We start from the raw sequence: 17,131 nt of genomic DNA on the forward strand, positions 1-17,131 counted from the left end.
CTGCCTCCCATATAACCCCCCACTTTAAATTCCTCCATATACCTGTCTAGTAGTCTCTTAAATTTCACTAGTGTATCTGCCTCCACCACTGACTCAGGCAGTGCATTCCATGCACCAACCACTCTCTGAGTAAAAAACCTTCCTCAAATATCCCTCTTGAACTTTCCACCCCTTACCTTAAAGCCATGTCCTCTTGTATTGAGCAGTGGTGCCCTGGGGAAGAGGTGCTGGCTATCCACTCGATCTATTCTTCTTAATATCTTGTACACCTCTATCATGTCTCCTCTCATCCTCCTTCTCTCCAAAGAGTAAAGCCCTAGCTCCCTTAATCCCTGATCATAATCCATACTCTCTAAACCAGGCAGCATCCTGGTAAATCTCCTCTGTACCCTTTCCAATGCTTCCACATCCTCCCTATAGTGAGGGAACCAGAACTGGACACAGTACTCCAAGTGTGGCCTAACCAGAGTTTTATAGAGCTGCATCATTACCTTGCAACTCTTAAACTCTATCCCTCAACTTATGAAAGCTAACACCCCATAAGCTTTCTTAACTACCCTATCCACCTGTAAGGCAACTTTCAGTGATCTGTGGACATGTACCCCCAGATCCCTCTGCTCCTCCACACTACCAAGTATCCTGCCATTTACTTTCTACTCTGCCTTGGAGTTTGTCCTTCCAAAGTGTACCACCTCACACTTCTCCAGGTTGAACTCCATCTGCCACTTCTCAGCCCACTCCTGCATCCTATCAATGTCTCTCTGCAACCTTTGACAATCCTCTACACTATCTACAACACCATCAACCTTTGTGTCGTCTGCAAACTTGCCAACCCACCCTTCTACCCCCACATCCAGGTCGTTAATAAAAATCACGAAAAGTAGAGGTCCCAGAGTCGATCCTTGTGGGACACGAGGAAATGAAATAGCCAATGAGAAGCGAGTATCAATTTCGCTCAGTGTACTGGGTTTAAAGGCATACAGTTCAAACGTAGAACATGGAACGGTACAGCACAGGAACAGGCCATTCGGCCCACAATGTCATGCTGAACCAGCTAATAAGCAAATCAGAAACATCCAAACACTAATCCCTCCTAACTACACAATGTCCAAATCCCTCCATCTTCCTTACATCCATGTGCCTGTCCAAACATCTCTTAAAAGCCTCTAATGTATTTGCCTCTAACGCCGTACCAGGCAGTGCATTCCAGGCATCCATTGCTCTCCAGTAAAAAACTTACCCCTCACATCCTGTTTGAACCTACCCCCTCTCATCTTCAGTGCATGCCCTCTGGTGTGAGACAAATCCTGGTCCCTACACAGAACTCTCTCTTCCCAGGTGCTAAAAAGGTGGATGCAGGGTTAGCCTGGCAAGAGGGTGGTCTTTCAGCCTGTCTGTCAGAATCCCACCCACACCTCGCTCTTTGTACTTCCCTCTCTCCAGCCTTACTCGCTGCTAATTAGAAGGAAGAAAATGGTCTGAGAATTTTTTTTACTGTGGGGAGGGTTTGAAATGTAGCATTTAACCTTCACTATCCCGCACTAACAAAACGACTCGTTTCTGCTGGCAGAGGCGCTGCTATTCTGTCCCGTACACACTTGGTACGCGCTCTCTCTCTCCCTCTCTCAGTACTGTAATTGCTTCTTGCCCAGTGAATCCACCCCGATGATTGATTGGAGGAGTCTATTTTTCTCTCGCTAGAAGCCCAACCCACCTTCTGAGTTTGAAGTTTCCTGTTCCCTTAAAATGCATAAACCAGTGACTCATCGGCGGATTTTGACTAAGACAGGAGCGAACTTAGTTTCGCGACAAGGCGGCTCAAAAAACAACTTCACAAACTTCTTGTTAGCTATTCGCTTCATCCCTATCAACCATTCCCGAACGGGATTATTAGACTACGAGACTGATGGATTCCCTTTGGGTCTTCCCTTTTTTTACAGCATTGGAGTTTTCCGGCGTTCTCCGAGCTTGCGGTAAGTTTGCTTTGGGCACTGCAGGGTCCTCGGGGCTGTGGAACGCCGGTCGCAGCGCTCACGGTCCAAGCTGGAGCAAAGCTCAAGAGGTGGGAGAGCGGAGCGGCACCGGGCTGAATTTGACAGCCATCAAGTGTAGCCTGTAAACACAGCAGGGCGTAGCCCCACTTAGTCTCTGGGTGAGGGGGATGGAGCCGGCTTCAGTCCGGACACTTAGATTGGTGCAAGGGCAACCCCTGCCCTGAGCTGGAAATGTGCACCAGCGTGGTGATGCCTGTTGGGGGCGGAACTGAGCAATGGAGAGAAGAGGAGTGTGTGTAAAAGTGTGTGAGTGTGTGTGTAAAAGTGTGTGTGTAAGGGGACATTTGTAAAGGCGGGCTGCATACAACAGCATAATTGTAAAAGTGGTTGAGTTTATTTTGTTCAGTAGTTAAGATGGTCTGGGTTACTTTGCTGTATTAATGTGTTGTTTTAATAATCGTGTGTGCTATAGTGAAGGCATCTAGGACCAGAGGGCACAGCGTCAGAAAAGGATGTCCCTTTGGAAAAGAGACAAGGAGAAAGTTCTTTAGCCAGAGGCTGGCGAATCTGTGAAATTCATTGTCATGGACAGCTGTGAGGGCTAAGTCACTGGCTACACCCAGAGTAGGGGTTAATAGGTTATTGATTAGTAAAGGGGTCAAAAGTTGCATGGAGATGGCAGGAGAATGGGGTTGAAGGAGCTAATAAATCAGCCATGATGTTATGGCAGAACAGACTCGATGGGCAGAATGGTCTCATTCTACCCCCTATGTCTTATGGTTGCACTTATTGGCACAGTTGTAATGCTGAGCTGGTTTTGGATTTGTAGTAAAAGTGCATGCTGCTTTCCTATCCACACTTTAAAAGTGAACTGTGTTTATTGTGCGCTATGTAAATGTAGGCTGTGTTGCACTTTGCCTATTAACCAAAGCGGACTGTGTGGGTGCAGTAGTAAATGTGTTATTGCAAGAATTAAAATAGGCAGTTTATTTGGGCTATTATAAACATGGGCTGTGTGCATTGGTGCAGGAGTGAGGGTGGGCTGGATGTATTTTTAAAGGAACTTTTTGGGCCATGTTTGTTTTATCGTGGAAGTGTGCAATACCAAAGATGGGAAGTATATTAGATCAGTAGCAGAGGTGGGATGTGTGTTACTGCAGCTGCAACAGTGACCTGCACATAAAACCACTCCTGCAAAGACACCCTGCCCCTGATTCCATGGTATAGGGCGGGGGGGGGGGGCTGTTGTTTCAATATCGTTTTGCTTACGGGGTGGGCATTTTTGTAAGGCTGGTCTGTTTTGAGCAGTCAGATTTCTAGAATAGTTTTCAAGGTTCATCTAGGTGACTACTGCAAGGCTTTGCATTCTTGCACTGCCTCTGATTTTTTTTTGAGGTTGAACCTATGCCTTGTATATAAATCAGAAATGGAAATTGAAATGACAGCAAAACAATTTGTGTGTTTGCATTTCATTAATTTATTCTCAAACATAATTGTATTTATATAACTGTGTACTCTGCCTCCAAACAATCAGTTTGGAAGGGTTACAATTTTACCACAGAAAGTATATTCTTCCCAAAAATAAATGTTGAATGAGATGATCACTGACAAAGGCATTTAATTTGGAATACACTCGCACACTTCAGGTTATGTATCCTGTGCAAAGCAAAATAACCAAGTGAGGAAATAAGTTTATTCCAGAGATCTGACATAGAAGGGAATGAAATGTGGTTTTCATTCCAATACTTGGAAAGCTGGAAGAAGTTTATAATTCATTTTTTAAAAATCCGCTCTTCAATGAAAATCTACATTGGATCCATTTAAGGCAATCAAAATCAAAAGTCCAATCAATTCTAGTTTGTGTTTTTAAAGTAAATGAAGAGAATTTATAGCTGCATGTCAAGCACAATGATGTCTTTGTAGATTGAAGTTTTTTGTGCGATCAGAGAACTTTTCCAATGTTTGAACTTCTCGTTTACTGCGATCCGGATATGTGTGTCAGGAGTAAGCGTGGTTAGGTTTGACTTCATCTGGGCCAAGAGCAACTCTGCTCCAGTCAAGCGCCTCTATTTCTGTCACAAACAGGAGAAAATCTGCAGATGAACATAGAACATGGAATAGTATGCACAGTACAGGCCCTTCAGCCCACAATGTTGTGCCGATCCTCAAACCCTGCCTCCCATATAAGCCCCCACCTTAAATTCCTCCATATACCTGTCTAGTAGTCTCTTACACTTCACTAGTGTATCTGCCTCCACCACTGACTCAGGCAGTGCATTCCACGCACCAACCACTCTCTGAGTAAAAAACCTTCCTCTAGTATCCCCCTTGAACTTCCCACTCCTTACCTTAAAGCCATGTCCTCTTGTATCGAGCAGTGGTGCCCTGGGGAAGAGGTGCTGGCTATCCACTCGATCTATTCCTCTTATTATCTTGTACACCTCTATCATGTCTCCTCTCATCCTCCTTCTCTCCAAAGAGTAAAGCTCTAGCTCCCTTAATCTCTGATCATAATGCATACTCTCTAAACCAGGCAGCATCCTGGTAAATCTCCTCTGTACCCTTTCCAATGCTTCCACATCCTTCCTATAGTGAAGGAAATCCAAGCAACGCACACAAAATGCTGAAGGAACTCAGCAGGCCAGGAGGCATTGATGGAGAAGATGTTGCCTGGCCTGCTGAGTTCCTCAGGCATTTTGTGTGTGTTCCATGTATTTCTGTGTTCATCTGCAGTTTTCTCCACCTGCTTGTAAACCCCACTGCCTACCTTCACGCCTGTTCATTGTGATCCCTATTTTAAGAGCTCTCATCACTTTGTTGCTCTGCTGCTCTGTATTTTCTGCCACCCTCCTCTGCACCGAAGCCCCAATATCTCCTTTTCCAGCCTCTTGACCTTTATTCCATTGGCTGTCTTCAGCAGCCTGTGCTTCCCTAGGGCAAAAGGAACTGCCTTCACTGGGGTTTGCTTTGCATCAGTATTTTGCCCTGAATGAGGATTATCATTCACTTTGGGTTGAGTTCACAAGCAACCTGGCTCCAAGAAATCGGGGCCCTACTGCCCCCACCATCCAAAGGCTATCGAACGCTTCAAAGTACTTTTCAACTTTCTCTCAAACCACTTGTTGACTATCGATCAACTTTTGCCCGGTCCCATTGTTGTGAAGCACCTTATCATGTTAATGAGAAGGTGTATTAGTAAGAGTGTTTGTTGGTGTGGGGTATCCCAGTGACTGCAGTCTCCTAAATTGTTGTTTCTTCCACGCAGTTGTTGCAATGGTAATCCCCAAGTATGTGCTAAGACCAGCGAAGCTTAGATTGGTGCCTTGAACATAACAGGTTAAGGACAGATTTAATACATTCAATCATCATTATGACACACAGAATGAATAGAAAGAAATTGTATTCAATTTCAAAGCAAAAGGAGTGCAGAAACATCAATTGCCAGGGGAAATGGGTAACTGACAATCTGCTCACTGGCGTGTATTCGATATTTGTAAGACTTTTGGGGTAAAGTAAGGGAGGTGGGTTAAAAAAAAATCAGCACAATGGCCTGAATGTGATTAGGTGTTGATAGACATCTTTCAGGATTACTGAAGGAGAACCAAAATTGTCCCTTTTAGCATGGTTTACTGAGGGGGTAGGAAAAAAGTCTTGTATATTTTTGAGAGCCAAGCACTGCTTCAGAATAAAACAAGAGCTGTCTTGTACTGGCTGAGGAGTCACAGTTCACTTGACACCCTGATTCACAAAGGCGTTTTGGTTTTGACATGTGGACACATATTAACATTGATGTCCCGTGGAACACCAGTCTGCTGGTTTACACTGGTGCACGGTCTGTGGTTAACAGGGAGCTGTTCGTACTTCCACATTGTAGGTCTCTGAGGCATTTAGCTGTATGGGACCTCCTCCATTTCTTCCAAGTTGCTTTAATGTTGGGGCCTTCAGTGGGAGTGGGAACAGGACCCCCCCACGCATACACAATAAGAAAAAAATTAACAGCTGGTTCAGCCACAGTCCTTTAGCCAGCTGTCTCAGTTGTCAAAGCAGCATTCAAAGATATTGACATCTTAAATTCAAATCATAAAATTCTCAAAAACAGAGCACTTTAAAATCTAAACATCTAGATTTAGAACGTGCTTAATTTCAGACATGCCTTGTTTCCTTGCCTAAGTAAGTTTAGTTTGTCTGTAACGGACTTGAACTTGAGCAGATTCCCAGCCAGCGAAGGGCAGAGATTCCTGCAGCACGCTGTCCCTTGTTAGAACTTGTGTGGAAAAGGTGACATTATCCCTCAAAATTCGAGCCATTTCCTTTTGAGAAGTCGTATTGTACAATGCACCATAGTTCAAAATTGTGCACGCTTTCTTCCTTTTTCGTTAACCTCTGGAGGTCCAGTACAAATGTCAGGGCCCCCTGTGCTCCTCTGATTCTGGTCTCTTGCTTAGATTTTAATCAACCTCCCAGTGGTGGTTGCTCTCTGTTGTTTAGGCTCACTCCGAAAGAATTCTCTGTGTAGTTGTCGCCTTACGAAAGTTCTTCCTAAAAACTGCCTTGGACTAAGTTTTAATCACCTAATCTGGTGTTCTCTGCTAAATGTTGTTCCCATCAGGGTCTTGTCATGTTTTCCAATCCCAATGTAAGTTGTCACCCTGACATAATGCCTTTTCCAAAACTGCCTTTCCAATGGCTCCACTCTGGAAAGCACTATAGGGCTATTAAAACAAAAACTTCATGCCATCTTAAAAGTTTCTTTCCCCAACCATTCTAGTTAGCCCCCTCGCCCTCTCTTTCTGTTACCCCTGTTGCACTGCACCTTAAACACTTTAAACCACTTTTGTAATTCCATTTAAATTGTACATACTTTCTGGTATTTGTGGTTGTGCTCATTTTATTCCATATCTGTATTTCTAATTTTGTAGTTTAAAAAATCCTGTTCTTTATAATTATTGAATGTCATTTTTTTTTTGCTGACTTGTTTTTTTTGTGTGGTATATCGTGCCAATCACCACAGCAATTTCCTGATGTATACAGCAAACAAAGTTAATCTGTGTCTTTAATGTGTTTGAAATTTAGTCAGAGAAGGCAGCAGTGCCCCCTTAAGACAGATATCCTGAAGGAGAGAGGCAGGTGAGCAGGTTCAGTCTGGGAGCTGCTTTATTTGACTTTTTTATAAATAAAAACACGTAATTATTCTTTTGGACATGGGCCCATTTTTTCAGAACAATCCTTATTGCTCTTGCAAAATGGTGTTACAGTTGAGTAGTTTGATAGGCCATTTTTCAGAATAGATAACCATATTGCTGTGGGACTTGAGTTGTGTTTTAAGTTTAAAAAGACCAACAGATTCCCCCTTCCCTATGGGCTCTGGTGAACCAGTTTGAATCTTGACAGTACAATATCTTTACAGCTGCTTTAAATGCTGCTTATTTTTAATTTCAAACTTATTTTAAATTTTGGATTCAAATTCATAATTGCCAGGGAATTTGTATTATTAGCCCAGGACTCTGGATTGCTTGTCCAGTAACCTGAGATCCAATTCAATGACATGTCACCGCTCGATTTCCCACTGTCTGGCCTTCAGTCGGCCTGGTACAGCTGCCACTAGCAAGCCATTGTAAACCATGTCCATGGAGATGATGGATGATCGGTAACTATGCATGTATTTTAATACTTTACATTCTCCCTATCTTTTTCAGACCCGTCTGTCCTGTTGCGTGTATACTCCAGCTGAAATGCTGCCAATCCCACCCACCCAACCCCTAACTTCTGCATTTCCTAGGCAGCCTAAGGGACAACGGCAGACGCAATCAGTTCAGAAATGCGTCCCTCGCTCAGGGTAGGGGGAATTGGCACTGCTATTCATCAGCATAATAAACAGCAGTACCAGTAGTTCTCCTGCTAATTGTTGGTTCCACAGCAGGCCCTTTCTCTGTACCTCTCCTTAACATAATCAGCTGGTCCACATGATAGCCCATTGACATTTTAACCTTTCTAGATGTTTATCCTGAACCTCTTACTAGAACTATTTCTGCATTCCCACGTGCAATATCTTCTCTATTGGATCATTTCATTAAACAACAAAGTCTGTCTCCACTCCATCTGAAGGCAGTGCAATCCAGATTCCAACATGCCCATATTTAAAAAAAAACAATTCCCTCATATCACTATAATTCTATTATTTTGTTTCACACCTGGAAAGTCTATTCCTCGACCTCCCACTATGTACTGTGTACAGACCACGCATCCGTTTATATGGACCAGAAGACTATAAAATACAGGAGCAGAACTGGGCCATTTGGCCCATTGGGTCTGCTCCGCCATTTCATCATGGCTGATCCATTTTCCCTCTCAGCTCCAATCTCCCGCCTTCTCCCTTTCACTCCCTGGACATACTTCGATTAAGTATCCCCTTGGCTTTCTCTGCGAAGAAAACAGTTCTGGTCTCAGATGCTGAGGAACTACATTTCCGTAAGTCTTCAGAGAAGCCTCTCTAATGCCTTAATATTTTCACTATAATGTGGCAACCAGCATTGAACATGATGCTCCATTTGGGGTGGGGTGTCTATGCGACTTTCCTGCTTTTGTAGTCTGGGCTGCAATTAATAGAGCTGTGTACATTGTGTTAACCGTTCTCTCAATGTGCTCTGCCACATTCGTTGACTTGTGTGTCCAACCTCCAGGTCTTTCTTTTCCTGTGCTCTGTGTGCACCGCTGAAGTTAAGACCTGATCCAATGGAAGGATTTAATAAAGTAGACAATGCTTATGGGAATGCAAAAATCGAGGAGTTCCAGTGAGTGGGTCAGGATAAACCCACAGAAAGTTTACGACGGCATTGGGAATATCATGTGGACCAGTTGATTAGCTGGTGTTTGGAGGTGGAGAGAGGTGGGAGCTGAATGAGCAATTGAAGAAATAGTTTTGAAGAATAAGCAATTTGAAGATGGCTTTGAGGAGGTATCTATGATGGATTAGAGGGCTGAAAGACCTGTTTGTATTGCATTTGTATAATGCTATTGCAGCACCAGGGATCGCCAATAAGGGTTCAAATCCTGCCACTGCCCGTAAAGAGTTTGTACGTGGGATTCCTCTGGGTGCTTTAGTTTCCTCTCGGGTTCCAAGACATACCGGTTGGGGTTAGTGAGCTGTGGGCAGGCTATGTTGGCACTGGAAGTGTAGTGACACTTGCGGGCTACCCAGTACAATACTTACCGATTGGATTTGACGCAAACGATGCATTTCACTGTAAATGTTCCAATGTACATGTGACAAATAAAGTGAATCCTATCCATTGGTGATGCCAGGAGGGTGCCAGTAAAACGATGTACCAATCCCAATTGCGCTTAGTTTCACACAAAGCAGGCCTCAAAGCCTGTATAGTACTTGGAAAATCAAAATAATTTATAAAGGATATTGAAATCTTTTTTTTATATACCAAAAGAGTACACCTTCTGGAAAACCTGGGTGTAGTCTAAAAACCACTTATAATCAACATGGGCACACATCAAGGATGAGTACTTGGCCTACTTTTCTACTGTGCCGACGTTCAGCGCTGTGTGCCGAGGGACATCGCAATAACGATCTACATTTCGGCAGAATCTCGGAGGGTGACAAGGAGGCGTACAGGAGTGAGATAGATCAGCTGGTTGAGTGGAGTGGCAACAACAACCTCGCACACGGTGGCAGTAAGACCAAGGTGTTGACTGTGAGCTTCAGAAAGGGAAGGTCGGGAGAAGACTCAGTAGTTCTTATTGAGGGGTCAGCGGTGGAAAGGGGGAGCAGCTTCAGGTTCCCCGGGTGTCGCCATCGCTGAAGATCTATCTTGGGGCCCAACATATTGATACAACCATGGAGAAGTCACACCAGCAGCTGTATTTCATTAGGAGTTTGGGGAGACTTGTTATGCGTCCAAAGACTCTGACAAATTTCCACAGATGTACTGAAAATCATTCTGATGTGGAGGCAGCAGTGCATAGAACTGGAGGAATCTACGGAGGGTTATAATCTCAGCCAGCTTCGTCATGGCCACTAGCTTCCCTACAATCGAGGACATCTTCAGAAGACAGGGCCTCAAGAAGGTGGCATCGGTCATGAAAGGTCCTCACCATCCAGGACGTGCCCTCTCTTGCCGTTACTGCAGAGGGCCTGAAGATGCACACTCAGCACTTTAGGAACAGCTGCTTCCCCACTGCCAACAGATTTCTGAACGGTCCCTGAACACTGCGTTACTATTTTGCTCTTTTTGCACCATTTCTCAATATTGTAATTTATAGTAATTTTTATGCACTGTACTGTTGCCACAAAAGAACAAATTTCACACAATATGTCAGTGATAATAAAACCTAATTAATTCCGTTACTGGAAAACCAGTTTCTCCTTTATTTACTCAAAAAAGTTTCCGATTGATTTTTTAAAAATCTAGTGATTTGCTGTGCTGTTAATCACTGCGAGTAATGACTGAAAATACCTCCCGCTTTTGTTTACACGTTTATTTTGCCTGGTTATTGTGTGATTTGAAGGGTCTTCCATAAGTAGATCATTCTTGTTTAACAGAAGCTGTAATATTCTCCAGTGAAGACCCTGTTTATTCGACCGTGCTCCAGTTAATATTTTATAATTGTATCTAAACCACTCTAAGTTAATGAGTATTTAGCAATTCATAATTTTGTCCATGTCTAGTCATTCTTTGGTGTGAATGACATTGAGATGCATCATACAATGTGTGGAGTCCTGTTCCAATCCCTGTGTAGGCTCTGCATCTTTTTTGATCGTTCCATTTGCATCAAAATAACACGATAACATCTAAAGGGTCAAAAGTTGAAGTAAATTTTATTTTCAGAGTACATATATGTCACCACATTCAATTGCGAGATTCGTTTTCCTGCAGACAAACTCAGCAAGTCTATAGAACAATAACCATAATAGGATTCAAGAAAAGATCAAATTGTAGAAGGCAACAAACTGGGCAAATGCAAATATAGATAACAAGAATATAAAATAAAGAGTACTTAAAATGAGATTATTGGTTGTGGGAGCAACTCAATGGATGGGCAAGTGAGTGTAATTATCCCCTTTGTTCAAGAGCCTGATGGTTGAGGGGTGGTGGCTGTTCTTTTCACCTGGTGGTGCGAGTTCCGAGGCTCTTGTATCTTCTACCTGATGGCATCAGTGAGAAAAGAGCATGGCCTGGGTGGTTGATGATGGATGCTGCTTTCCTTCGACAGTTTTTAATGTAGATGTGCTCAATGGTTGGGAGGGCTTTACCCGTGGTGTACCGGGCTGAATCCACTACCTTTTGTAGGATTTTTCCATTCAAAGGCAGTGGTGATCCCATACCAGGCCATGTGGCAGCCAGTCGATATACTCTCCACAACACATCTATAGAAGTTTGTCAAAGTTTTATATGTCATACTGAATCTCTGCAAGTTCCTAAGGAAGTGGAGGTGCTGCTGTGCTTTCTTCGCAATTGCACTCACATGCTGGGTCCTGGACTGGTCCAGTGAAATGGTAACACCCAGGAATTACCATTCATTACAGGTCATTATAACTTTAAATTTCTTAATAAAGCTATCGTTCCTGATGTTGGGTTTCACTTGACCTAAGACCAGCATTAAAACTGAACCTTTTAATCAAATTGAGTAAAAAGCCTAAAACTATAGATGCTGAAAATCCTGAAGTGGAATGAGAAAGTGATGGAAATACTTGGCATGTCAGACAGCATATGTCCAGAGAGAGATGTTCTTCCAGGAGGTTTTCAATGCATCCTTGATACATTTCTTTGTTTACCTTTGCTGTGACAAAGTTTGTATCTGTTTTGAATTTTCTGCTGAGGGAGTGCTACATTCACTTTGCTTCAGAAAGCTTGTCCTTGTGGTATGGGCTACTTTGAGGTTGTTGCCTTCCGTTGCAATATGGATCAAACCAGGTCTGAGCTGGAATATTCAAGTACCTGCATCTCTAGTGAGCCTTCTGGGTGTGGAAACACTTATCTTACTGACTTATTGATCTTCCTGATTTTATCTGTGCACCTGTGACAGCACATGCAGAGGATGACTCTTGCTTGAACTTAAAAGCAAGGAAAAATTCAGACTGAGGATAAATATACCATTCCAGGTGGATTTGAGTCGCCCTGTACGCTTATTAAATCTCAGTTAGCCAGTCACCTCTGTGGGCGGTATACTTTTACTGTGATTAAGTACAAGAGATTCTGCAGATGCTGGAAATCCGGAGCAACACGGACAAAATGCCGGAAGAACTCTGCAGGTCAGACAGCATCTGTGGAAATGAATAAACAATCGATATTTCAAGCTGAGACTCTTCAGGACTGCTAAGGAAGGGGGACGAAACTTTCTTTCCAGTCCTGATGAAGGGTCTCGGCCTGAAACATCGACAGTTTATTCATTTCCTCAGATATTTCACTGTGACCCATTTTCTACAAATTGGATAAGAATTGGCTTAGCCCTGACAATTAGCATTTTGCCAGCGTCGGCTGGTGATTGTTGGTGCAGTATGGGTTCTGTGCAAGAGTGCTTCATTAGCAGCGTGGGGTGGGTGGGCAGCACAGAATACCACAGACATGGGGGGAGGAAAAGGAAGTAAGTTGTGGAGGCAAAAAGCTTCCAAGAGGGTTTCCATCAGAGTTTACTGCCAGAATTTGTTTCTTTGACCAGCATTCTCCTAGTTGGTGCTTTTGTGAGTGTCCAGATAAAAGGAAAGGTTTTGGTCGTACCAAGGATGGAATTGTCAAGTCAGTCTTGATAGTCTTGCATTCAGCATTTTCTTTCAGATCTTCTAGAAGTGTATTTGATGACAAATACGAAAGTTATTCCATGTCCAGTAATCACAAACTGTGGCTCAGAAACTTCAAATATTTGGGAGACGTTACAAGATGTTTAGTTCATGAATGAAAACTGTTTGAAATAATAGAACCACAATTTATTAGTGCAACTGTCTAGATTCAGCATGTTGCCCACACATGTAGATGGAGGTGACTGCTGGGTCTCCATTCCACTGCTGTTTTTTCGCCCAGTGTGTTCCTATGTGCCCTTAGATATGTATATTTAAAACAATAGATGAATTGTACCTTCCAGTGATACTTCATTAGCCTCCAGCCTTCCATCTTCCACTGTTGATTCACTTTGAACTTTGATACAGTCTCACTTGCCCATCATTTGTACTTGTTAACAACGTGGACTCCTGGTTCACCAAAGAATTTGCCTTCAAGTTTGCTCAGGCCCTGCTCTGCTCTCTCTTTGTGACTTTGTCTGACTCTTTAAGTTTCTGAGGTTTTTAGGTTTCTCTGGCACATTTCCTGCACCTCAGTGCCAGTGACACTGGTAGAACTGAAACTCAAATGCTTTTTCTAAAGATGTTCAGCTCGCTCTGTTCTCTGCTTAAAATATTTCTCGAACAAAGTTCCTGTCACATGGCCTAATGTGTCCTATTTCAGCTTAGTGATGGCTTCTTGTCTGCATCCCTTTTGAAGCATCATTTGGACGCTGCCGGTGACAATTACCACAGTCCAAATTAAGATTTTTAAGCACTCTGCAATAAATGAATTGGTAGCATAGACCTTCCTAATTAGAACTGTTGCTTCATCTATTCAGGGGTGAGACGCTTGGTTAACATAGAACATAGAACAGTACAGCACAGTACAGGCCCTTTGGCCCACAATGTTGTGCTGACCCTCAAACCCTGCCTCCCATATAACCCCCCACCTTAAGTTCCTCTATACCTGTCTAGCAGTCTCTTCAACTTCACTAGTGTATCTGCCTCCACTACTGACTCAGGCAGTGCATTCCACGCACCAATCACTCTCTGAGTAAAAAACCTTCCTCTAATATCCCCCTTGAACTTCCCACCCCTTACTTTAAAGCCATGTCCTCTTGTACTGAGCGGTGGTGCCCTGGGGAAGAGGCGCTGGCTATCCACTCTATCTATTCCTCTTATTATCTTATATACCTCTATCATGTCTCCTCTCATCCTCCTCTCCAAAGAGTAAAGCCCTAGCTCCCTTAATCTCTGATCATAATGCATGCTGTCTAAACCAGGCAGCATCCTGGTAAATCTCCTCTGTACCCTTTCCAATGCTTCCACATCCTTCCTATAGTGAGGTGACCAGAACTGGACAAAGTACTCCGAGTGTGGCCTAACCAGTGTTTTATAGAGTTGCATCATTACCCCGCGACTCTTAAACTCTATCCCTCGACATGTGAAAGCTAACACCTCATAAGCTTTCTTCACTACCCTATCTACCAGTGAGGCAACTTTCAGGGATCTGTGGACATGTACCCCCAGATCCCTCTGCTCCTCCACACTTCCAGGTATTCTGCCATTTACTTTGTACTCTGCCTTGGAGTTTGTCCTTCCAAAGTGCACCACCTCACACTTCTCCAGGTTGAACTTCATCTGCCACTTCTCTGCCCACTCCTGCATCCTATCAATGTCTCTCTGCAGTCTTCGGCAATCCTCTACACTATCCACAACACCACCAACCTTTGTGTCATCTGCAAACTTGCCAACCCACCCTTCTACCCCCACATCCAGATCATTAATAAAAATCACGAAAAGTAGAGGTCCCAACACCGATCCTTGTGGGACACCACTAGTCACAACCCTCCATTCTGAATGTACCCCCTCCACCACGACCCTCTGCTTTCTGCAGGCAAGCCAATTCTGAATCCACATGGCCAAACTTCGCTGGATCCCATGCCTTCTGACTTTCTGGATAAGCCTACCGTGTGGAACCTTGTCAAATGCCTTACTAAAATCCATGTAGATCACATCCACTGCACTACCCTCATCTATATGCCTGGTCACCTCCTCAAAGAACTCTATCAGGCTTGTTGGACACAATCTGCCCTAAAATATTTTTCCTTTGGAGTATTTAAACAAGCTTCATTATTGCAATGGATTAGCAATGAGTTTTATTAGAAAGTGCAGTTTAACTTGTCACTTCATTGAAACAGGTTCTTTGTGTATTGAGTCACTCTGAACCAGGTGATCAATCTTAATGGTAGCACCAAAGAGAAGATGAGAGGTCAGCAAAGGTGAAGAGAGAGGTGATTTTAAAAAAGGAAAAGTTCAGGAGACAAATAAATGGTCCTAATTGATAATCTGATATTGAAGGACATTGTTCCAGGAATCACGATTATAATTCTGCCCTTATTACAGCAATTTGGCTTTTGAAGGACATGTATATGAGTTTTTAATAATCTGTTAGATTTGAGAGTTAAAGACTTAAAAATATCTGAAGAGCCAATATTTCTGTCCAGTTGTGATGCCCCTTCAGCTGGTTAACCCAGCCATACAGAACCATGGTGCATGAAAACGTGCCACAATCAGTGACGTACAATCAGAATTGCGTTTAATATCACCGACATGTGTCGTAAAAAGTGTCACCCTTGCGGGAATGGTGCCTGGAGAGGATGGCCCCAGCTCTGGAGCCCTGACCCCACCTTTAGCCCTGTTATCCTGGAGGTCTTTAGAAGGTGGCTGGCTGGCTGCTTATTGGCCACGTGTTACACTTTAATCACCACATAACGTTTGCAGGCCGGTCACTGAGATTGCCCCACGCTTGTTATAGCATAATCCCAGAATTCATCTGCACTTCCTAGAGACGCCAGGCCAGAGATGGAAGGGTGCCAATTCTATACTTATCACAGTATTTATTAACTCTCCAGAACCAAGCGTAGGTTAGATGAAGAGGCAGAGAAGCAGTAATAATAGGTTTTCTTGGTTTTTTTTAAATGGGTATCATTTCCACTGTTCTTTAAATAGTCTGTACTCTTGCCTCAATGTAGTAGATAAATCCACTTTTTATAACTTTTTGAGTTTAAAGTTGGCAATCAATGGCATGAAAAGTGAGTCAGTGGCAGACCAGACAGCATTCTGTGGTGAGCCTGCTGAATAAATTGGAGAGTTTCTGGGAGCAAGAGGCCGGTGTGGTTCAATAGGAATGTCCTGCTGACTGAATTTGTGCCTTGTCAGTGCTGTCAGTGTACAAGTCAATTTAGATATAATGTGGATAAAGGTCCTTCAGCCCCCTAGAGTCATACTAGCCTGTTTACACTAATTCCACTTTATTCTCCCCACGTTACCACCAACACCCCTCCGGTTCTGCCAATCAGTTGCACACGAGGGGCATTTCACAGCAAGTCTAACGTTTAGTCTGTGCCCACTTGAGGTATACTGGGTTCTAGCTCATTTTCTTTGTTTTCATTCATTCTCTCTCTCCCCCCCCCCACCAAACTAGCTGTCTGTTAAATCTCCCCTCAATGCGGCCGCCCCTCCCCCTGCAAACCATTCTTTCCAAACCCTGAGCTGACTACCACATGTGGAGAGTGCCAGTGCAGAATACAGTCCTGCTGTACCCTGTGAATCACATACACATCCTTCCCGGGCTTGACAGGATTGCCTTTTCACAAAACTAACACACACAGAGCACTGGAGGAGCTCGGCAGGTCAGGCAGCATCTGTGGAAACAGGTAAACAGTCGATATTTTGGACCGAGACCTTTCAGGACTGGGAATGGGGGAGATGCCAAAATAAAAAGGTGGGGGGAGAGGGGAAAGAGGCTAGCTGGAAGATGACGGGTGCAGCTAGGTGGGTGGGAAAGGTAAAGGGCTGGAGAAGGAAGATCAGAGTGGGTGGGGGTGGAAATTTGCTCAGCGGAAGGAGAAATCGATATTCATGCCATCAGGTTGGAGGGTCCCCAGAAGGAATGTAAGGTGTTGCTCCTCCACCTTGAGGGTGGCCTCCTCTTGGCACAAGAGGAGGCCACAGAGCGACACGTCGGAATGGGAATGGGAATTATGGTGTTTGGCCACCGAGAAGTCCTGTTTACGGTAGATGTTGTGGAGGTGCTCGACAAAGCCATCCCCCAATTTAGGACCTTTCATTTCTTCTCAGCTGCCTATTACTTACCCCTGGGTCCCTTTCTCCTGTTGTGCACTCCCTTCTCCCATCAGATTTTCACCTACTACCAGACCCGCCGAGTCCCTCCAGCTTTTTGTATGTGTTACTTTGGATTTCCAGTATCTACAGACTTCCTCGCGTTTGGGTGTTTTTCACAAAACCAGAGGTTTTTCTTGTTATTTCCACCCTTGCTTGCACTTGCCTCTTTACCAGCATTCTTGTA

General features: G+C 43.8%; 1 protein-coding gene across 2 annotated transcripts in view; it reads left to right on the forward strand.

The window, feature by feature from the left end:
• Positions 1-1,749: 1,749 nt before the first annotated feature.
• Positions 1,750-17,131, forward strand: part of tgfbr2b (transforming growth factor beta receptor 2b) — a 76,106-nt gene continuing 60,724 nt past the window's right edge. The window contains exon 1 of one of the 2 annotated variants that reach the window (XR_011889748.1): positions 1,750-1,973. Coding sequence is in view for 1 of the 2 variants with exons in the window: in XM_072283530.1 (XP_072139631.1) it covers positions 1,907-1,973 (67 nt within the window). In the remaining variant the exon portion in view is untranslated. The remainder of the gene's footprint in view (positions 1,974-17,131) is intronic. The other variant, XM_072283530.1, reaches the window with a different exon arrangement.

Source organism: Mobula birostris, chromosome 19 (assembly GCF_030028105.1).
Source record: "Mobula birostris isolate sMobBir1 chromosome 19, sMobBir1.hap1, whole genome shotgun sequence".
NCBI classification, from domain to species: domain Eukaryota; kingdom Metazoa; phylum Chordata; class Chondrichthyes; order Myliobatiformes; family Myliobatidae; genus Mobula; species Mobula birostris.